The 23,956-nt window shown below is 45.4% G+C and overlaps 1 protein-coding gene across 1 annotated transcript in view; it reads left to right on the forward strand.

The window, feature by feature from the left end:
• Positions 1-7,222: 7,222 nt before the first annotated feature.
• The window catches only part of LOC144502042 (epsin-3-like), an 82,360-nt gene continuing 65,626 nt past the window's right edge, over positions 7,223-23,956 (forward strand). The window contains exon 1 of the mRNA XM_078226053.1: positions 7,223-7,355. Within this exon, the coding sequence (XP_078082179.1) occupies positions 7,316-7,355 (40 nt within the window). The 5' untranslated portion in view covers positions 7,223-7,315. The remainder of the gene's footprint in view (positions 7,356-23,956) is intronic.

The following is a 23,956-nucleotide window of genomic DNA, read 5'->3' on the forward strand; positions in this document are numbered from 1 at the left end:
TGGAGACAATACACATCTTTTTAGCCTGTCTTGATGCTCTCTCCACTCACGTTGTTTTGTTTCTTAAAGACTCGATTAGTTGTAAGTATTCGCATTCCAACCATTATTCATGTAAATTGAGTTTGTGTCTTTATATGCTCTGTTTGTGAACAGAATTCCCACTCACCTGAAGAAGGGGCTTGCAGTTCCGAAAGCTTGTGTGGCTTTTGCTACCAAATAAACCTGTTGGACTTTAACCTGGTGTTGTTAAACTTCTTACTGTGTTTACCCCAGTCCAACGCCGGCATCTCCACATCATAACTGACAGGAAGCAGAGAGTGGGGATAAACGGGTCATTTTTTTGGTTGGTAAGCTGTAGTGGTGTGCCACAGGGTTCAGTCCTCTGGGCACAATTATTTACAATCTATATTAATGACTTGGATCCAGGGATAGAATGTAATATAGCCAAATTTGCAGATAGATGGGAAAGCAAGTTGCAGTGAGGAAATAAGAAATTTACAAATGGATATGGATAGGCTAGGTGAATGGGCCAAAATTGGCAGATGGAATTTTATGTGGATACGTGTGAGATGATGCTTTTGCCGGATTCTAAATGGAGAGAAACTTTGAAATGCTTCAATGCAGAGGGATCTGGATGTTCTTGTTCTTGAATTGCAGGATGTTGGTATGCAGGTGCAGCAGGTAAGGAAGGCAAATAGAATTTTGGCATTCATTGATAACAGAATAGAGTATAAAAGCAGGGAAGTGGTGTTGCAACTGTATAGGGCATTGGTGAGACCGCAGCTGGAGTACTGTGCAGTTTTGCTCCCCTTACTTGAGGAAGAGTGTAAATGCATTAGAAGTGATTCAGAGAAGGTTCACTAGATTGTTTCCAGATATGAAGGACTTGTCTTATGAAGAGAGACTGAGCAGTTTAGGCCGATACACTGAAGTTTAGAAGAATGAGAAGAGACCTAATTGGGGTATATAAGACACTAAAGGAGATTGACAGGGTGGATGTGGAGCAGATGTTTCCCCTTGTTGGACATTCTAGAACGAGAGACCATCGTTTTAAGCTAAGGGGTGGCAAAGTTACAACATAAATGAGGAGAAGGGTCGTAAATCTCTGGAACTCTCTACCCCATAGTGCAGTAGATGCTGGAACACTAAACAAATTTAAGGAGATAGATAGGTTTTTGGTTAGCTGGATGAAGGGTTATGGGGAGCGGCAGGAAGGTGGAGATCAGGCCAAGATTAGGTCAGCCATGATCATATTAAATGGTGGGATAGGCTCAAGGGACTGAATTGCCTACTCCTGCTCCTAGTTCTTATGTTCTAATGTTAAATTGGCAACACCTTACTCTGAGATTATGCCCTCTGGTCCTAGACTCTCTCATAAGGGGAAACAATCTCTCAGCACCTACCCTGTCAAGCCACCTGAGAATCTTATATGTTTCAATAAGATCACCACTCATTCTTTTAAAATCCAAAGAGTACAGACCCAACCTACTTAACCTCCCCTCATATGAAAATCCCTCCATACCCGGGATTAACCTAGCGAGCCTCTCTGGACTGATTCCAATGCCAGTACATCTCCCCTTAGATAAGAGGAGCCAACTGTTCACAGTATATCAGGTGAGGTCTAATTAGTGCCTTGTACAGTTTTAGCAAGTCTTCCTTATTTTTCTTTGTGATAAAGGGTAACAGTCCATTTGCTTCCCCTATTACCCACTGAACTTTATGCTAGCTTTTTGTGATTTATGAATGGGGACCCCCAAATCCCTCTGTGCTGCAGCTCTCCGCATTCCTCCTCCATTCAGCTCTTTCATTCTTCCTGCCAAAGTGCATAACTTCACATGTTCCTACGTTATATTACATGTCATGTTTTTATGCAATCACCTAACCTGTCTATTTCCCTCTGTCGACTCTGTGTCACCTCACCACTTAACTTCCCACCTATTTTTGTGTCATCCGCACACTTGGCAATATTGCACGGGGAGAACATGCAAACTCCACACAGTCACCCAAGGCCGGAATTGAACCCGGGTCCCTGGAGCTGTGGGGCAGCAGTGCTAACCACTGTTCCACCCAAATCTATCAACTAATCTTATAATTTTAATAAATTAATTTCCTTCATCTATCAATATCTCTGTATTTTTACACTTCCATCTACACTGCTTACTATATTGCCTATAATTGTGTCATTGGCAGATTAGGATATGGGCCTTATCCACACTGCCCTATATATACTCAGGGCCCTACCCACTGATGGTGAGACTGAGAGATGGGAGAGACTGGGGGATAGGAGTTAGACTAGGTGGTAGGAATGAGGCAAAGGGAAACAGATATGGCTAAATCCTATCTGGTCAAAGCAGTCCCCTGTATTTTAATTTTACAAACACTAACAGACCTGCTGTGTATTCTCAGCACTTTCTGTTTTGACCTCTGGTTGACACATGCTTTTAATCTCATGTTTCCATCGAGCATTCCCTTACAGGTACCTCCAAATTCACGGCTCCCGGTTTAAAACAGATGATCTAAAAAGCAGGACAAATAGGAATACTTTGAGTTTATTTCTCAGCATGTTTAATTTTGGGTCAGGTTTGTTACCTGAGCACAGAACTGAGTTTGTTTGTTGTTTCATTGAAGCAGTGTCAGGAATGTGTCAGAACTCAGTTTGTTCATTGTGAAGCAGTGTGAGGAATGTATCAGTCTCAGAGGAGTTGGCCTGGTTACTGTGACACAAACTTCCAGATCTTTCCACAGATTAAACCTCAATCTACCACAGCAACTTGCATGTATATAGGTAGCACCTTTCATATAAGAAAACGTCCCAGTGCACTTCATGGGATCATTATTGGCTAAAATTCAACACAGAACTTCATTACGGTGGCACAGTGGTTAGCACTGCTGCCTCACAGCGCCAGGGACCCGAGTTCAATTCCCGGCTTGGATCACTGTCTGTGCGGAGTCTGCACGCTCTCCCTGTGTCTGCGTAGGTTTCCTCTGGGTACTCTGGCTTCCTCCCACAGTCCAAAAGACCTACTGGCTAGGTGCATTGGCCATGCTAAATTTTCCCTCAGTGTACCCGAACAGGCACTGGAGTGTGGTGACGAGGGGATTTTCACACTCCGTTGCAGTGTTAATGTAAGCCTACTTGTGATAAGAATAAATCAATTTTAAAACTCATAAAGGGATATTAGGACAGGTGGCCAAAATCTTGGATAAAAAGGTCAGTTTTAAGGAGCATCTTAAAGTAAGTTAGAGAGAGGTGGAGAGATCTAAGAAGGGAATTCTAGAGCTTAAGGTCCAACCAGCTGAAGGCTGTGTGTAACACTGGGATGCATTTAACAATGTGGCCCTGAGCAGTGTCCTGAGCTTATCAAACTGTGGTAGGTCAACACACACATATTTTCTGTCATTCATTCAGAAAATGTGGTTAAACAGGTATGTGATATGTGACAGGATAAAGAACAAGTGTCTCTCAAATATTTAACAGAATGGTATTCTCACACTGGGAAAAGCAAAACCCTGCTGGAAATCTGAAATAAAAGCAGAGGTAACATTTCAAGTTGTTCAGGCTTCAGAACCGGGAAACATTAGAAATATAGGTCCTTTTAAGCACTTCAGCAGCAACTCACTCCATCTCAAAACTGTCCTGCTCCACAATTTCATTTCATCCTTTCTCTCATCCAAGCCTTTAGCAAAAAATCTTTTGCTCTCCCTTTCAGGTGTTAAGGATCACAAGCACCAACAACTCATAGGTACCAACACCCCTCCAGATCTTTCTTCCTCTTCACTTTCTTCTGACCCTATCCCTTCTTCCAATCTCACTCTTGATCTGTAGTCACAATACTATCCAACCTTCTCTGGCTGACATTGAATAATCTGTCCTTAGCAAAGAACTCAGCTTTATCCCCTCACTTTAGTGGATTTTGAGCTTGGCACAGTGTTGAATTCTTCTTCCATTGTCTTTGCCTCAATGCCCACTTCTTTAGCCCTCCGCACAAAAGACCATTTCACCCATTTCCAATATTCTCCCTCCACTCGACCCCTATCTCTGACCTTGTGCCCTCTCTTGATCTTTTCATTGAGAACTGCCAGGGTGACATCAGTTGTCTTAAATTCTCTGTTCCCCTCATTCACTTTAACTTGCCTCCCTCTGAAATTTCTGTTCTCCATTCTCTAAGATCCAACACTAATATTGTCATCAAACCTGCTGACAAGGCCAGTGCTGTTGTTGTCAGACAAACTGACTTCTCCTTGGCAAAGGATACTTCCTCCTACCTCCCCCTGGGCCATGACCCTACCACTAAACCTCAAACCATTGTTTCCTGTGCTGTCACTGACCTCATCTCCTCTAGAGATCTTCCATCCATGACTTCCTCCCTCAGCCATAATCTTATTGAACGACAGAGCAGACTTGAGGAGCCAAATTGCCGACTCCGTAGAACCATAGAAATGAAACAGCATAGAAGGGGGCATTCAGCCTATTTTGTGCATGCCAACCCAAAAACACCCAGGTGCACTTTCTAATCCCATCTTCCTGCACACGGCCCAGAGCCCTGCAATAAATAAGTTGTGGCCCGATTCTTGCTTAAAGAATTCACTTGACATGCATTATCTTTGTTTGTTTCATCATATTCTCTATCTCCCTCATTCTCCTGGTTTTGTTTGCTCTGGTTTTCCCTGTTGTTGGAATGTACCCAACTTGTACCTGAAACATCTCCTCCTTAAAGATCACCCATTGTTTTGTTGCAGTTTTCCTGCCAAGATTTGATTCTATTTTGCCCTGACTTGACTCCCATTTATTCCATTGAAATTAGCCCAATTCCAATTTAGGATTTATACTTTAGATTGTTCCTTGCTCCTCCCAGCCCTTTTCCCCAGAAATTGCGCAAAGCCTATTTACATAAAAATAAAATGATTTAATTGCTCCCGCAAGGTATCTTCTGGCCTCCTGGAATCTTCCCCTTCATCAGCATGACGCCACACCAGTGAGAATTAGTGCCATGGCTACACTGGGGGGAGGGGGGTGGAAATCGGAGGCCATTGAAGCCCCAGGTGGTCAGGGGCATGGCTGGGCAGTGCCCACCTGGCACCACCCACCTGGCATCCTGGCAGTGCCTGGTTGGGCACTATGTGTGTCAAGAGCAGTGTCAAGTGGGTGGAGCCTGAGTGGGGGCAGTGCCTGAATAGGAGTGGGCCCTGTGGGAGTGAAGCAACGGGGCTATGCGCAAACATGAGAGTGCTTATGCAGGATGGTGGTCAGTGGAGGGGGTGTGCAGGGGGCGTGTAGGAAGTCCGTTAAGGGACTCATTGGGAGGGCCCTGATGCCAGCAATCCATCTTGATATGTGTGAAAACATGCTACCAATGATGTTGGGGGAGAGGTCCGATGTCCATGGGGGAAGGGTGGTAGGAGGTCACCTGGTTTGCTGTTAGATCGGGGCACCCTGCACAATGGCGCCCGACCATGCCCCCCCCCCCCCCAACTACCCCAACCCCACCCCACCACCCCCCGTGGCGCAAATCTCCCAGCTGTCAGAAAAACTGAACATTGGAAGATTGCAGTGCTGAACTCACCCAAAAGACCAGTGTGGAACATTTCTGTTTTTAGATTTTTATAATAATTAGAATATTTTTGGGAGGATCGCCCCTCCAGGATGTCACTTGTGACTTTGATAAGAGCTGTTTCGGTTACTGTGGTATGGGCAGAATTCAGACATGGTATTCTGGGAATGATGTTCATGGATTTGGGAGGTGAGTGACTCATTAATTCTTATACCTTTTTTGTAGCTGCATCATAAAGCTGTGTATCTCACTCAGCCATTTCAGGGGCAGTTGTGAGTCAACCAGATTGCTATGGATCTGTACTCATGCATATATATCAGACAAGGTAAGGAAAGCATCTGCATTCTCTATAAGTACCTAAATGGGGTTTAGAATAATCCGAGAGTTTCATGGTGGCCATTACTAAGACTAGCTTTTTATTCCAGATTTACTTAATTAACAATTTAAGTTCCCCGACTATTCATGGTTATATTTGAACTCGTGTCTCTGAATCATTAATCCAGATCTCTAGCTTACTAGCATGCTGCCGTACCCAGTTTGACACAGTATATAAGACCATAAGATATAGGAGCAGAATTAGGTCATTCGACCATCGAGTCTGCTCTGCCATTCAATCATGGCTGATATGTTTCTCAACCCCATTCTCCTGCCTTTTCCCCGTAACCTTTGATCCCCTTACCAATCAAGAACTTATCGATCTCTGTCTTAAAGACACTCAATGATCTGGCCTCCACAGCCTTCTGTGGCAATGAGTTCCACAGATTCACCACTCTCTGGCTGAAGAAATTCCTCCTCATCTTGTTTCTAAAGGGTCGTCCCTTTACTCTGAGGCTGTGCCCTCGGATCCTAGTCTCTCTTACTAAACATCTTCTCACGTCTGAGAGGCTGTTTCCCCTGGCTAGAGAGTCTAGAACTGAGGGAGGGTCATAGTCACAGGATCAGGGGTCAGCCATTTAAGACTGAGATGAGGAGAAATGTCTTCGCTCAGAGGTTTGTGAATCGTTGGGATTCTGTCCAGAGAGTTGTGGACGTTCAGTCATTGAGTTTATTCGAGAGGGCGATCAGTAGTTTTTTGGGCATCAAGGGGGATCAGTAGGAAGTTGAGGAGATCAGCCATGATCTTATTGAATGGCCTATATGTCCTGAGGGACTGAATGGCCTCCTTCCTCCAGCTCCTATTTCTGATGGGACATCCTGAGAATTGCTCCAGGAATGGGATTGTGTTTCTCTGCTCAGCTCCAGGGGAGCACATTAGTAAAACTGACTGACGATAACTGTTGACAACTGACCCCGATTCCCAATCGGCGACTGGAATCAACCATTCCGGTTGAACTGGTTTCTTTTCCATCTAAGAGATGTGATGAAATGTTCTCATTATGTTAATGCTCACAGTTACCCAGGGGAATTCTTACTCTGCCAGCACAGTTCAGAGCTTGCTGAGGGATTGAAAGAGGCTGGAATTGGGCTGAAGCTTGTTCACAAGAAGCTCCCTGTGGACCTGCGGTGGGCCTGAGCCCCTCGAACTGAAGTGGCGTCCTGGCTCTCCCCCCTCCCTCTCTCTCGGCAAAGCTTTGCAGCGAAAGTGCCGGCGTTAGTTTCAGGAGGTGGGAGGAGACTGTCTGCATCAGAAAGCCGTGTGTACTGCGTCTCGCTCCATATCCAGCCCCCAACAAACCCAGACAGACTTGGGAATGAATCAGCGAGAGACGGAACGGGAGCAGAGTACCGGGTGAGGGCAGCCCCAAGCCCCGGGGAGGAGACCCATGGGCCGGTACAAGTCTCTCCCCAATGCCGGTAGATCAGGTGAGTGTCTGGCAGCACCGGAGGGGCACAGCAAGACTCCGCTTAACCCATCAGACGGCACAAGGTCAGGACAAGTGGCGTTGGTGTTTGATGCAGAGGAGAGGGGTCAGCTCAGTCCGCCTCCCTTTGCAGGAGTCGAGATGAGTTCACTTGCCCATTGAGTTAACATCACGGCTGGGTGCTTATTATTTGTTAACTAGTTTTGGAGTGACTGTGTGTGAGCGCTGGGATTAACCCCCGTTTGATGCGGCAGATAAATTGAGAAGGGAAACGAGGATGATGATTAGTGGGGGGGGGGGTAAAGGAATGAGTGGGATGGAGGTATGGAAAGGGATGAGAGAGGGGTAATCTGAAAGTTGCCCTGATAATCCGAGAATGATATATAGCAGAGTAGGAGGCCATTTGGTCCATTCCGTGCCAGCTCTTTGTAACAGCATTCCAAGCTGATCTCACTCCCCTGTTCTCCTGCAATGTGTTTCCTTCAAGTACCGGTATTTATTCAATTTTCTTTCAAAATTTAGGATTGAACCTGCTTGCACTATCCTTTCAGGCTGTAAACAAATGCTCATTCTGCAACCCTTTGTCAATCACCTTAAACCTGTGTGGCTCTGGTTAATGTTCCTTCAGCCACTGGAAATAGTGTCACCTTATTCACTCTCAAAACCATTTATGATTTCGAATTTTTCCATCAAATCTCCCCCTTCTCCACTCTAGGGAGAACAACTGGAATTTTCCAAAGTCTACTCCTCAGGATTGATGGTGAAAAAAAAACGTTTCCTGGACAGATTAGATTTGCAGTATTTATTCTGATTGAGGCAGTGGTTACTATTGCCCAGACCTGAATTACTCTAAAAGGTTCATTAGAAGATTGATCTCTCACTCTACCTCGCCCACATGTTGTTAAAATTCAGATATATGCTCCTTTACTACACAGCAGTTCCCTCTGACAAGCTTGTTATTCTAAAATGTTTAGTTTACTTAAATATCTGATTTAGGAGTGCTCCCTGGCTGGTTTATGGGTTTCCTTTCTGAACATGTCATTTTAACAACCTGGGCATGGTAGTGTCTGTTAATGGTAATTGTTGAGGCTGGGGAGAAAGTGCTTGAGGTTCCAAATGAGAAAATTAGTGAAAGCCAATGGAATTGAAGGAAGCCTTTTGACATCTGTTAGGAAATGAGTGAGGAAACTGATGGGTACTCTGACAGGGAACCATTAGTGGTATACTCCAGAGATCTATACTAGAGCCTCAGGTTCTCATCATATTTATTAATGAAATGCCAAAAAGCAAAAAATGTCCAAGTTTATTGATGGCACTAAGTTAGGTGGTGTAGTAAATAATGTGGATCAGAGCAGAAAGTTGTAAACGGGCATCAGTAGATTAAGTGAGTGGGCCAAACAGTGGCAAAGAAAGACAAATCAGAATATTTTCTAAATGGTGATAGTGGAGAAGCAGAGGTTTGAGCCAATGAGTATAAAAAGCAATTCAGAAGAATTTTGAAACATTGGTCCATACATCTCAGGAGCTGGAAACAAGGGGAGGAAGTGGTGTTCCAGTTGTGTACAGAGCTCTGATAGAGTCATAGAGGTTTACAGCATGGAAACAGGCCCTTTGGTCCAACTTGCCCATGCCGACTTTTTTTTGAACCCCTAAGCTAATCCCAATTGCCCGCATTTGACCCATATCCCTCTATAGCCATCGGACCCATGTAACTATCTAAATGCTTTTTAAAAGACAAAATTGTACCCGACTCTACTACTTCCTCTGGCAGCTTGTTCCAGACACTCACCACCCTCTGTGTGAAAAAATTGCCCTTAGAAAGAACACAGAACATAGAAAAACTACAGCACAAAACAGGCCCTTCGGCCCCACAAGTTGTGCCGAACATATCCCTACCTTTTAGGCCTACCTATAACCCTCCATCCTATTAAGTCCCATGTACTCATCCAGGAGTCTCTTAAAAGACCCTATTGAGTTTGCCTCCACCACCACTGATGGCAGCCGATTCCACTCACCCACCACCCTCTGTGTGAAAAACTTACCCCTAACATTTCCCCTGTACCTACCCCCCAGCACCTTAAACCTGTGTCCTCTCATAGCAGCCATTTCCACCCTGGGAAAAAGCCTCTGAGAGTCCACCCGATCTATGCCTCTCAACATCTTATATACCTCTATTAGGTCTCCTCTTATCCTACGTCTCTCCAAGGAGAAAAGACCGAGCTCCCTCAGCCTATCCTCATAAGGCATGCCACTCAATCCAGGCAACATCCTTGTAAATCTCCTCTGCACCCTTTCAATCTTTTCCACATCCTTCCTGTAATGAGGCGACCAGAACTGAGCACAGTACTCCAAATGGGGTGTGACGAGGGTCTTATATAGCTGCATCATTATCCCCGGACTCCTAAACTCAATCCCACGATTGATAAAGGCCAGCACACCATACGCCTTCTTAACCACCTCCTCCACCTGCGGGGCCGATTTTAGTGTCCTATGGACCCGGACCCCAAGGTCCTTCTGATCCTCTACAGTACTAAGAATCTTTCCCTTAATATTGTACTCCTTCATCCCATTTGACCCGCCAAAATGGACCACTACGCATTTATCTGGGTTGAAGTCCATCTGCCACTTCTCCGCCCAGTCTTGCATCCTATCTATGTCCCTCTGTAACTTCTGACATCCCTCCAGACTATCCACTACCCCACCAACCTTCGTGTCGTCGGCAAACTTACCAACCCATCCCTCCACTTCCTCATCCAGGTCATTTATGAAAATGACAAACAGCAAGGGTTCCAGAACAGATCCCTGGGGCACACCACTGGTGACCGACCTCCATTTAGAAAAAGACCCATCTATACCCACTCTCTGTCTCCTTTGGGCAAACACAGTAAGAAGTTTAACAACACCAGGTTAAAGTCCAACAGGTTTATTTGGTAGCAAAAGCCACACAAGCTTTCAGAGCTCCAAGCCCCTTCTTCAGGTGAGTGGGAATTCTGTTCACAAACAGAGTATATAAAGACACAAACTCAATTTACATGAATAATGGTTGGAATGCGAATACTTACAACTAATCAAGTCTTTAAGAAACAAAACAACGTGAGTGGAGAGAGCATCAAGACAGGCTAAAAAGATGTGTATTGTCTCCAGACAAGACAGCCAGTGAAACTCTGTGGGGGTTACAAATAGTGTGACATGAACCCAATATCCCGGTTGAGGCCATCCTCGTGTGTGCGGAACTTGGCTATCAGTTTCTGCTCAGCGACTCTGCGCCGTCGTGTGTCGTGAAGGTCGCCTTGGAGAACGCTTACCCGAATATCAGAGGACGAATGCCCGTGACCGCTGAAGTGCTCCCCAACAGGAAGAGAACAGTCTTGCCTGGTGATTGTCGAGCGGTGTTCATTCATCCGTTGTTGCAGCGTCTGCATAGTTTCCCCAATGTACCATGCCTCGGGACATCCTTTCTTGCAGCGTATCAGGTAGACAACGTTGGCCGAGTTGCAAGAGTATGTACCGTGTACCTGGTGGATGGTGTTCTCACGTGAGATGATGGCATCTGTGTCGATGATCCGGCGCGTCCTTTGGGCAAGCCAGTTCTGGATCCACTTCTGGAACTTTTGTATCTCTCCCCTCTCGCCTTAAACCTATGCCCTCTAGTTTTAGACTCCCCTACATTTGGAAAAAGATATTGACTATCTAGCTGATCTTTGCCCCTCATTATTTTATAGACCTCCACAAGATCACGCCTCCGCCTTCTACGCTCCAGAGAAAAAAGTCCCAGTCTACCCAGCCTCTCCTTATAACTCAATCCATCAAGTCCCGGTAGCATCCTAGTAAATCTTTTCTGCACTCTTTCTAGTTTAATAATATCCTTTTCTATAATAGGGTGACCAAAACTGTACACAGTATTCCAAGTGTGGCCTTACCAATGTCTTGTACAACTTCAACAAGACATCCCAACTCCTGTATTCAATGTTCTGACCAATGAAACCATGCATGCTAAATGCCTTCTTCACCACTCTGTCCACCTGTGACTCCACTTTCAAGGAGCTATGAACATGTACCCCAAGATCTCTTTGTTCTGTAACTCTCTCCAACACCCTACCATTAACTGAGTAAGTCCTGCCCTGGTTCAATCTACCAAAATGCATCACCTCACATTTATCTAAATTAAACTCCATCTGCCATTGGGTCAGTGGTCTCCATCAGCCCACTGACCCAATTGATCAAGATCTGATTGCAATCGGAGATAACTTTCTTCACTGTCCACTATGCCATCAATCTTGGTGTCATCTGCAAACTTACTAACCATGCCTCCTATATTCTCATCCAAATCATTAATATAATTGACAAATAACAGTGGACCCAGCACTGATCCCTGAGGCACACCGCTGGTCACAGGCCTCCAGTTTGAAAAACAACCCTCTACAACCACCCTCTGGTTTCTGTCAAGAAGCCAATTTTGTAACCATTTAGATACCTCACCCTGGATCCCGTGAGATTTAACCTCATGCAACAATGTACCATGCAGTACCTTGTCAAAGGCCTTGTTAAAGTCCATGTAGACAACATCAACTGCACTGCCCTCATCTACCTTCTTGGTTACCCCTTCAAAAAACTCAATCAAATTTGTGAGACATGATTTTCCACTCACAAAGCCATGCTGACTGTCCCTAATCAGTCCTTGCATCTCTAAATGCCTGTAGATCCTGTCTCTCAAAATACCTTCCAACAACTTACCCACCACAGATGTGAGGCTCACTGGTCTGTAGTTCCCAGGCTTTTCCCTGCAGCCCTTTTTAAACAAAGGCACAACATTTGCCACTCTCCAATCTAAAGGCACCTCACCCGTGACTATCGATGATTCAAATATCTCGGTTAGGGATCCCGTAATTTCCTCCCTAGCCTCCCACAATGTCCTGGAGTACACTTCATCAGGTCCCGGGGATTTATCTACCTTGATGCGCTTTATGACTTCCAACACCTCTTTCTCTGTAATATGTACACTCCTCAAGACATCACTTTATTTCCCCAAGTTCCCTAACATCCATGCTTTTCTCAACAGTAGATACTGATGAGAAATATTCATTTAGGATTTCACCCATCTCTTGTGGATCCGCACACAGATAACCTTGTTGATCCTTAAGAGGCACTACGCTCTCCCTTGTTACTCTTTTGCCTGTTATGCATTTGTAGAAGCTCTTAGGATTCTCCTTTGCCTTATCTGCCAAAACAATTGCGTGTCCCCTTTTTGCCCTCCTGATTTCTCTCTTAACTCTATTCCAACACCCCCTATACTCTTCAAGGGATTCACTTGATCCCAGCTCTTGTTAGACGCTAGCTTAAGTAGAGTACTGCATTCGGTTTTCCAGTTAGATCCTAGTCGGAGTAAGTTTTTTAAGGTTTATTTATTAGCATCACAAGTAGGCTTATATTAACACTGCAATGAAGCTATTGTGAAAATCCCCTAGTTCCACAATCCAGCATCCGTTCGGGTACACTGAAGGAGAATTTAGCGTGACCAATGCACCTAACCAGCATGTCTTTCAGACCGAAGCACCCAGTGATAACCCACGTAGACACGAGGAGAATGTGCAGACTCTGCGCACACAAGGCTGGTATTGAACCCGGGTCCCAGGTGCTGTGAGGCAGCAGTGCTAACCACTGTGCCACCGTGCTGCATTGTGTTCAGTTTTCCAGTGGATCCTAGCTGGTGTACTGTACTGTGTTCAGTTTTCTGTTTAGACACTAGCTGGAGTACTGTACTGTGTTCGCTTTTAGAAGAAAGAAAAATTCTAAGTTAATTTTAATTCTAAATAGACCAGCTTTTGGACTGTCACCTCAGGAAAAAGCACTTTGTCACAGTGGATATCTGGAATTCACTCCCTCAGATGGCTGTGGATGCTGAGGGGGAAAATTGGAGCTTTTAAGATTAAGATTGGTATGCTGTATCATTCATTAACCATCCTGTTGTGCTGTAGAATGTAACTTATACTGCACCATGTAACCGTGCCCTCAATAGCACAGTACAATGTAGGGGACATAAAAAATTGCTGAGAATACTCAGCAGGCCAGGCAGCATCTGTTGAGAGTGGAACATAGGAATGTCGGACTTAGGAGCAGTAGTAGGCCATTTCGGCTCTTCAAGCCTGCTCCGTCATTCAGTAAAATCATGTCTGATCTGGTTGTGGTCTCAGCTGCACTTTCCAACTGTCCCCCATCTCCTTGTCTATCAAAACCTGTCTAAGTCCGTCTTCAATAAATTCAATGACCCAGCCTCCATGCTCTTTGGAGAAGAGAACTCCACAGACTGAAGACCTTCTTGAGAGAAAACAGTTTTTCCAGATCTCTGTCTTAAAAGAGAGAACGACTTTTTCTTAAACGGTGTCCCCGATTCTCAAGCTAACAGAGTTGACATCTGCAACACTAACTCTGTCTGTCTCTCTCCTCCCCGCGCAGAAACTGTCTGATTTGCTGAGTATTTCCTATGTTTATTTCAGAATTCCAGCATATGCTGTGTTTTGCTTTAGTATTAGGTGATGTTTCCAGGTGATACAATTTAACTTTTGCTGTAAATCAAATGGCTATGCCAGAGAAACAACACTGTTGTGGGGGTGGGGACATTCCTGACATTACTCTCAGGCGTTCACTGATCAGTTGGTTACAGCGGACAATTAGGATTCATATCCACCCTTTCCCCGCAGGCACTCCAACCCACAACCCCACCCCAAACCTGGATTCCAACAGTGGGAACACTTGGACTGTTGTATTGACAATCCAAAGTGTGTGAGAGATCTATTCTTCCTCTTTCGTGGCTGTTCCCAGCACTGACAGAGCCAGCCTTGGCTCAGATAGTGGCACTCTGGCCTCACCTCAGGTCTCAATCAAGAACCTCAGCACATAATCTACTGGTGGATTTCTGCACAGTCAGTGTCATCTTTCAGGTTAGAAAAACTGAGACCCAATCTATGTGAATGTAAACGATTCCCTCTCACGAGTCAATGATAAGGCGAGTCTTAGCCAATATTTGCTCCTTAACAGATACCAACAGAGCACAATAATTGATCCTTTATTTCACTGATCTTTGCCATTGACTTTTTCAACACTGAGATTGAAGTTTGGTCTTTTTATACATCAATGGAGATGCACTGTTAAACACTGACAGACCTGACCCACCAGAACTGTAACCCAGTGTTAAACGGTGATAGGCCTGACCCACCAATACTGTCTCCCAGTGTTAAACAGTGACAGACCTGACCCATCAGTATTATCTCCCAGTGTTGTAAGAAGTCTCACAACACCAGGTTAAAGTCTAACAGGTTTATTTGGTAGCACAAGCCACAAGCTTTCAGAGGTAGCTTGTGGCTTGTGCTACCAAATAAACCTGTTGGACTTTAGCCTGGTGTTGTGAGACTTCTTACTGTGCTTACCCCAGCCCAATACCGGCATCTCCACATCATGGCTCCCAGTGTTAAACAGTGATAGACCTGTCACCAGCACTGTGCTCAGTGTTAAACAGTGACAGACCTGACCCATCAGTACTGTCTCCCAGTGTTAAACACGGATAGACCTGATCCACGAGTACTGTCTCCCAATGTTAACCTGGCCCATCAGTACTGTACCACATGTTAAACAGTGATAGGCCTGTCCACCAGTACTGTGCTCAATGTTAAACACAGACAGACCAGACCCACCAATTCTGTCTCCCAGTGTTAAACAGTGACAGACCTGACCCACCAGTACTGTCTCCCAGTGTTAAACAGTGACAGACCTGTCCACCAGTACTGTCTCCCAGTGTTATACAGTGACAGACCTGTCCACCAGTACCATATCCCAGTGTTAAACACTGACAGACCTGACCCACCAGTACTGTATCGCAGTGACAGACCTGACCCACCAGTACTGTCTCCCAGTGTTAAACAGTGATAGACCTGACCCATCAGTACTGTACCCTAGTGTTAAACACTGACAGACCTGATCCAACAGTATTATCTCCCAGTGTTGTAAGAAGTCTCACAACACCAGGTTAAAGTCTAACAGGTTTATTTGGTAGCACAAGCCACAAGCTTTCAGAGGTAGCTTGAGCCTTGTGCTACCAAATAAACCTGTTGGACTTTAACCAGGTGTTGTGAGACTTCTTACAGTGCTTACCCCAGTCCAAAGCTAGCATCTCCCCATCATGGCTCCCAGTGTTAAACACTGACAGACCTGACCCACCAATACTGTATCCCAGTGTTAAACAGTGATAGACCTGTCCACCAGTACTGTGCTCAGTGTTAAACACTGATAGACCTGATCCACGAGTACTGTCTCCCAGTGTTATACAGTGACAGACCTGACCCACCAATATTGTATCCCAGTGTTATACAGTGATAGACCTGTCCCACCAGTACTGTATCGCAGTGTTATACAGTGATAGACCTGTCCACCAGTACAGTGCTCAGTGTTAAACACTGGCAGACCTGACCCACCAATACTGTATCCCAGTGTTAAACATTGATAGACCTGTCCACCAGTACTGTGCTCAGTGTTAAACACTGATAGACCTGATCCACGAGTACTGTCTCCCAGTGTTATACAGTGACAGACCTGACCCACCAATATTGTATCCCAGTGTTATACAGTGATAGACCTGTCCCACCAGTACTGTATCGCAGTGTTATACAGTGATAGACCTGTCCACCAGTACAGTGCTCAGTGTTAAACACTGGCAGACCTGACCCACCAGTACTGTCTCCCAGTGATTTACAGTGATAGACCTGTCCCACCAGTACTGTATCTCAGCGTTAAACAGTGACAGACCTAACCCACCATTGCTGTATCGCAGTGTTAAACACTGATGGACCTGACCCACCAGACCTGTATCCCAGTGAATCACAGTGACAGACCTGACCCACCAGTACTGTGCTCAGTGTTATACAGTGACAGACCTGACCCACCAGTACTGTATCCCAGTGTAAACAGTGATAAACCTGTCCACCAGTATTGTGCTCAGTGTTAAACACTGATAGACCTGATCCACGAGTACTGTCTCCCAGTGTTATACAGTGACAGACCTGACCCACCAATATTGTATCTCAGCGTTAAACAGTGACAGACCTGACCCACCAGTATTGTGCTCAGTGTTAAACAGTGATATGCCTGGCCCACTAGTACTATCTCCCAGTGTTAAACACTGATCGACCTGGACCACCAATACTGCATCCCAGTGTTAAACACTGAGACCTGACCCACCAATACTGTCTCCCAGTGTTAAACACTGACAGACCTGACCCACCAGTACTGTCTCCCTGTTAAACAGTGACAGACCTGACCCACCAGTACTGTCTCCCAGTGTTAAACATTGACACACTTATCCCCAACAGTACTGTACCTCAGTGTTATACACTGACACGCCTATTCTCGATGTGGAGATGCCGGCGTTGGACTGGGGTAAACACAGTAAGAAGTCTCACAACACCAGGTTAAAGTCCAACAGGTTTATTTGGTAGCACAAGCCACTAGCTATCGGAGCGCTGCCCCTTCATCAGGTGAGTGGGAGTTCTGTTCACAAACAGGGCATATAAAGACACAAACTCAATTTACAAAATAATGGTTGGAATGCGAGTCTTTACAGGTAATTAAGTCTGAAGGGTACAGACAATGTGAGTGGAGAGAGGGTTAAGCACAGGTTAAAGAGATGTGTATTGTCTCCAGCCAGGACAGTTAGTGAGATTTTGCAAGTCCAGGCAAGTCGACTTGCCCACGACTTGGCCCCCCACGACTTGCCTGGGCTTGCAAAATCTCACTAACTGTCCTGTCTGGAGACAATACACATCTCTTTAACCTGTGCTTAACCCTCTCTCCACTCACATTGTCTGTACCTTTAAGACTTGATTACCTGTAAAGACTCACATTCCAACCATTATTTTGTAAATTGAGTTTGTGTCTTTATATGCCCTGTTTGTGAACAGAACTCCCACTCACCTGACGAAGGAGCAGCGCTCCGAAAGCTAGTGGCTTTTGCTACCAAATAAACCTGTTGGACTTTAACCTGGTGTTGTGAGACTTCTTGCACCTATCCTCAACAGTACTGTACCCCAATGTTATACACTGACACACCTATCTCCATCAGTATTATACCCCAGTGTCATACACTGACAGACCTGTCTCCACCAGTACTGTACCCCAATGGTTTACAGTGACATATCTGTTTTCCCCCCAAGTAGGTACCCCAGTGTTTTATGGTGACAGATCTGTTCTCCCCTTCCCCCCCCAACACTGTACCCCAATGTTATACAGCGACAGACCTGCGCTCACCAGTACTGCAATCAGTGTTATACAGCAAATTTCCTGTCACCACCAGTACTGTACCCTGTGTTATACATGACAGACCTGTCTCGACCAGTACTGTACCCCAGTGTTACAAAGTGACAGGCCTGTCCCCAATAATACTATACCCATGTTATAGTGACAGACCTGTCCCACCAGTACTCTACCCCACTGTTGTACAGTGACAGACCTGTCCCCAACAGTACTGTACCACTGTGTTTAGAATCATACAGTGCAGAAGGAGGCCATTCAGCCCATTGAGTCTGCACCGACCACAATCCCACCAGACCCTAACCTCATAACCCCATGTATTTACCTTAGCTAGCCCCCTGACACTAAGGGGCAATTTAGAATGGCCAATCTGCTTAACCCGCACATCTTTGGACTGTGGGAGGAAACCAGAGCACCCGGAGGAAACCCACGCAGACACAGGGTGAATTTACAAACTCCACACAGACAGTGACCCAAGCCAGGAATCGAACCCGGATCCCTGGCACTGAGGCAGCAGTGCTAACCACTGTGTTATAGTGACAGACCTTTTCCCACCAGTATTGTATCCAGTGGTATATCGTGACTAACCTGTCTCTGCCAGTACTGTACTCCAGTGTTATACAGTGACAAATCTGTCCCCACCAGTACTGTATTCCAGGGTACCTGCCCCATCATTCCTACTTTACCCCCTCCCTCTCTGTTCTCCATTTCCCCTCTATTTCCACTCTGCCCCCTCTATTCCGTTTCATTCTCACTCTGCCCCTTCCCTCTCCGTTTCCATACTGCCTCCTCCCTTTCCCTTTCTATTCCCATTCTGCCCCCTCTTCCTCTCTTTCCCCAATCTTTCCTTCCCCTTTGAGTCCCCATCGCTTTACTCTTTGGAAAGTAAGAGTTTCACTGGGGGAGAGGAACAGAGGGTCTTTGGGGTGTGGTGCAGTGGGAGGTGCTGGGGATTAAGGTACAGAGACACAAAGCACAAAGAGTAGCAGTGTATGTCACCAAGGCTAGAAAAAGCAAAACATTTTAAAAATATATATTCTTTATTCATAAACATTTGTAAAATTAAATTCCATAACAGTGCAGGTTTTAAATTACTGTAAGTGCAATGCAGCTCATGCTTTCTCCATGCAGCCTGTGACTCTGAGATGCCTTAATACAATTCCAATTACACAGGATATTTACAATATACATTTCATCACAAAGATACTCCCTGAGGGATTTTACAAGTTTGAAATTTTAAAAAAGGCCATTAAAAAACAAAAGAAATTGCTGGATCAGTGGAATTGAAAAGCAAAATTAAATTCTCCACGTACACCATATTGAACCCCTCCAAATTATCATGACTTCCATCAGGCTCCTCCTTAGTTTTCTTTTCAGCCCATTTGATCTTTCCTAATGGCTGGCTATAACCTCCCACAGTAACGAGTCTCACAACACCAGGTTAAAGTCCAACAGGTTTATTTGGTAGCAAATGCCATTAGCTTTCGGAGCGCTGCTCCTTCGTCAGATGGAGTGGATATCTGCTCTCAAACAGGGCACAGAGACACAAAATCAAGTTACAGAATACTGACTAGAATACAAATCTCTGCAGCCAACCAGGTCTTAAAGATACAGACAATGTGAGTGAAGGGAGCATTAAGCACAGGTTAAAGGGAGGTGTATTGTCTCCAGACAGGAGAGCCAGTGAGATTCTGCAAGTCCAGGAGGCAAGCTGTGGGGGTTACTGATAGTGTGACATGAACCCATCAGTAGCCCCCACAGCTTGCCTCCTGGACTTGCAGAATCTCACTGGCTGTCCTGTCTGGAGACAATACACATCTCTTTAACCTGTGCTTAATGCTCCCGCCACTCACATTCTGTGTCTTTAAGACCTGGTTGGCTGTAGAGATTCGCATTCTAGTCAGTATTCTGTAACTTGATTTTGTGTCTCTGTATGCCCTGTTTGAGAGCAGATATCCACTCCATCTGACGAAGGAGCAGCGCTCCGAAAGCTAATGGCATTTGCTACCAAATAAACCTGTTGGACTTTAACCTGGTGTTGTTAAAATTCTTACTGTGTTTACCCCAGTCCAACGCCGGCATCTCCACATCATGGCTATAACCTCCCAGGCAGCCTACATCCCTGTGAAATTTTGACGTTTCACCAGTGTCTTAATGGAGAGTAGAGGGTGAGATTTTAACTTGCTCAAAACCCCATTGACTTACACAATGTTACAACTGGGGCCCCTGTGTAACTCTTCACAGTCCTCCAGGTGTGACCCAGTCTATGTTCTATCCAAGATTAACATAACTTTTTTAACGTTTCAATTCTATTCCGTTAGAAATAGACCCTGGTGCTTCTTTTCAAGGTTTTATGGCTGTATTAACCTGCGTCAGAAAATTTAATTTGTGTGTCCATATTCCCAGTTCCCATTCGCTATTCTACCCCATTTAGATTCTCATGGGCTGTGCCCTCCTTTTTCCTCCTACCAAAGTGAAGCATCTCACGGGTGCTCCCAGTTAATTATAGGAAATTTAAAATAACATGTAAGAGGCTAGGATAAAATTCCAACCATTAACTTCAAGTAAATAGACACAATAGGATAAATATATTAAACTGAGTGGTGCAAGATCATAAATACACATTTTTGGAGATTCTGTCAGCAAAAGAGATAAATAAATAAGTGTCGTACAGACATAAAGTAAGTGATTCACCGTAGAATAGAAAATATAAGTCCTGGCAGTGTGTGTGTCAAGGCTGTAGTCACTGGGAGTTTGCTGATAATAAGGCTGTCCCAAATTCCTGACACATTCCCAACTCTAGAGGAATTTACCAGGGAGGTGGACAGTCATTTAAAGCAATTAAGGCCATTTTGCACCAGCAGTGGTATGTACCACGGAGACCGGCCCCTCACAGCATGTCCCTCCCTATCTCCCCATCCTCCCCCAAGTGGAGGAGGGCAGCTCAATCACAACAGCCTCCCAGACAGAGGCAGGCCAGAAGCCATTGGTGCAGGAGGTTCCATGTCTCAATGCCTGTCCATGGGAGCGAAAGGCTGCAGCCCAGCCCGCGAATAATCCAGTGGAGGGTTTCCTCTCCAACCCCAGAGCCCCACTGACTTTGAGCTTCTTGAATCGTCACTTCTGGCTGGCAGCCAAGGGCAGCTCCATGGTCAGGTGCCCTAAGGACTGCCTACCTGCCTCAGCAGTATCCATCTCTCCTGCTGGGAACACCAATCTGACATCACTGTGCACCCTCTGATCAGGCCACCAGCCTGTCACCCTTTGTAGGACAGTGAGCATGGCTGCAGCCAGTAAGGAGAAAGGAAGGTTAGGCTAGAGGACACACTTAGAGGACCCCCTAATATTGCAACGTCAGGATCCCCCTTCCCTACGGAAATTCCAGCTCACCTGAGTGTATGTTTCGGGACATAAGAGAGGGAGAGAAATATCAGGAACGTTTATTCCAGAATGCAGTGTTATCATGCAGAGAGACAAAGGACAGTGTGTGTGAGACTGACCGGGTTAGGGGAACCATGGGCAAGGCAAAGGAGGAGGTCCAGCAGACACTAATCCTGTCCACCAAATACAATGTATCCGCTACCTGTGAGAAGACAGAGGATACATGTGGAAGATAGTCACACTACTGACTGTGGCAGGTGGAGGCAGTACAGGAGATGGGAGGAACAGAACAGAAAAAGAGGATTCAGTAATCCCGAGTGTAGATACTATGCTCTGTATTGCAGTCGAGACTCCCAAAGAGTGAGTTGCCTACCCAGGCAAGGTGCTCCCTCCTGTGTTCAACAGGGTTTAAATCAGGCTGAAGTCCCATCCCTGGAGACTCCTGCTGAAAGACGACAGGCTTGTCATGAAGTGTAATAATGCATTCTGCAGTCAAATAGCTGCTGACATTCACTGTCCAACTCGTATATGAGCAGCACCATGATTGAGGGAGGATGGGAGGCAGGCACTGAAAAGATGACGAGAGTGGGGTGTGTGTGTGAAGGGAGGAGGAACTAAAAACAGGGAGGAGAGGGAGAGGGCTGATGAAAAACTGCAAGAACTGATTGAGTTTTCCAGTGATTCAGTATTTCAAAGTACAAGTTGATATTTGCAAATCTCCTGCTTTCACCCTCCTGTAGTATCTGAACTTTTGTTATCTTCAGATCTTTCCTTAAATTATTGTTACAAATTAGACATTTCAGCTGATAATACCCTCCCAATAGATTTCACACCCCTTCATCACTCTTCCCCTGATTCCCCTCCACCTCCCTCACCCATCGTGCCCCCTCCCCCAATTGTGCCACCATCCCCCAACCATACCCCCCCAATCGTACTCCCTCCCCCCAAGTCGTATCCTACAATTGTTGCCCCCATTCTCCCCATCACTCCCCCTCTCTTCTCATCCTCTCTCTCGTCCTGTCCTCAGCCCATCCTCTCAATTCTCCCCGTCTCCTCCATCCTCCTGACTGTTTTCCCCATTTCATCACCCATCCTCCTTACCCCCCCCTCACCCCCGCTTCCTTGCCCACCAACTCCCGCTTCCATCCCCATGCTCCCCCGTTTCCTCCCCATTTTTTCCCATGGTCCCTCCTCTCCCAGACATTGTATTGGTACTGAGTGCTAGGAAAAGTCATGATGTTTGTTCGCTCTGTCCATCCAGCACCCAGGGGTTTGGAACAATAGAGTTGCTGCTTTTGAGTGGCAGAAACAGTTAATGGGAAATTATTAACGAGCAGTTTAGGATCACTATGCATTTGGAGAAGGTGGCAAAAGTGTTATAGGTTTAGATGGGACAGTAGGAATGGGGTTATGGGTTGGGGAAAGTCTGTCAGGCAGAGGGTTTGGGTTCTGGGTTGGGGTACAGACAGCACCTATTCAACAGAAGGTTAGGGCTTGGGCAAATCAGTTACCAAATTCCTTACCGAGGTTAGTTTGTCTTTAATTTCCACACAGCTTAATACATAGATCCGAGCTCAAAATACTTTAAATGGAGGAAAAACCAGTTCTGACACTATATGTAAACCTCTCAACCATGGAGAATAATGGAGCAATGCAGCAAATCATAGCGCACGTGAATAAGGTTAACATTTCAAGAATCACTGGGCAGGCTCTTTCAGCTGAGATGTCAACCTACCAATTCCCTCTTCAGTTCTGAATAGCGGACTGAGTAGTCTCAGTTTTGTTCATAATGCGTGCGCCATAAGGCCCCTGAGCCCCGTGAACATGGTCTTTAAAACCCAGATATCTTTGTTCAGAAGATCATAAGAAATAGGAGCAGCAATAGGCCATTCACCCCATTGAGTCTGTTTCCACCGCTTAATAATATCATAGCTGATCTGATTGTGGTCTTAACTCCACTTTCCAGCCTGCCTCCCTCCCATAAACCTTGACTCCCATGTGGATCTGTCCAACTCAACACTGAATATATTCAGTGATGATGTGGAGATGCCGGCGTTGGACTGGGGTGAACACAGTAAGAAGTCTCACAACACCAGGTTAAAGTCCAACAGGAGTCATTAGTCTGTGGGATTCTCTTCCACAGAGAGCAGTGGAGGCTGCACCACTGAATATAGTAAGAAGTCTCACAACACCAGGTTAAAGTCCAACAGGTTTATTTGGTAGCAAATACCATAAGCTTTTGGAGCACTGCTCCTTCGTCAGATGGAGTGGAAATGTGCTCTCAAATAGTGCACAGCGACACAAAATCAAGTTACAGAATTAGAATGCGAATCCCTACAGCCAGCCAGGTCTTAAAGGTACAGACAATGTGGGTGGAGGGAGCATTAAACACAGGTTAAAGAGATGTGTATTGTCTCCAGACAGAACAGCTAGCAGCTACCTTTTATGTAGTATCATATTACCTTTTGGAAATCCAAATACATTACATCTACTGGTTCCCCTTTATCCATCCTCAAATAACTGATAAATATGTCAAACATGATTTCCCTTTCACAGAATTATATTGAGGTTGCTTGATTGTTTTATGATTTTCTAAATGTTCTGATACCTTCTTATCTGGCATCCATTGTCCTACCTTTTGTTTATCATTCATGGATGTGAGTATCACTGGTTAGACCAGCATTTATTGCTCATCCTAAGTGCCCTTGAGAAGGTGCTGGTGAACTGTCTTCTTGAACCGCTGTGGTCCATGTGGTGTAGGTACACCCACAGTGCTGTAAGTGAGGGAGTTCCAACACACAGCTCCAAGTCAGAACAGTGTATGACTGGAAGAAAAACCAGCATGTGGTGGTGTTCCCATGTGCCTTTGCCTTTTGAGGTAGTTGAGGTTGTAGGTTTGGGAGATGCTGTCAAAGAAATTGTTAG

The sequence above is a fragment of the Mustelus asterias genome, chromosome 12, assembly GCF_964213995.1.
Source record: "Mustelus asterias chromosome 12, sMusAst1.hap1.1, whole genome shotgun sequence".
NCBI lineage: Eukaryota > Metazoa > Chordata > Chondrichthyes > Carcharhiniformes > Triakidae > Mustelus > Mustelus asterias.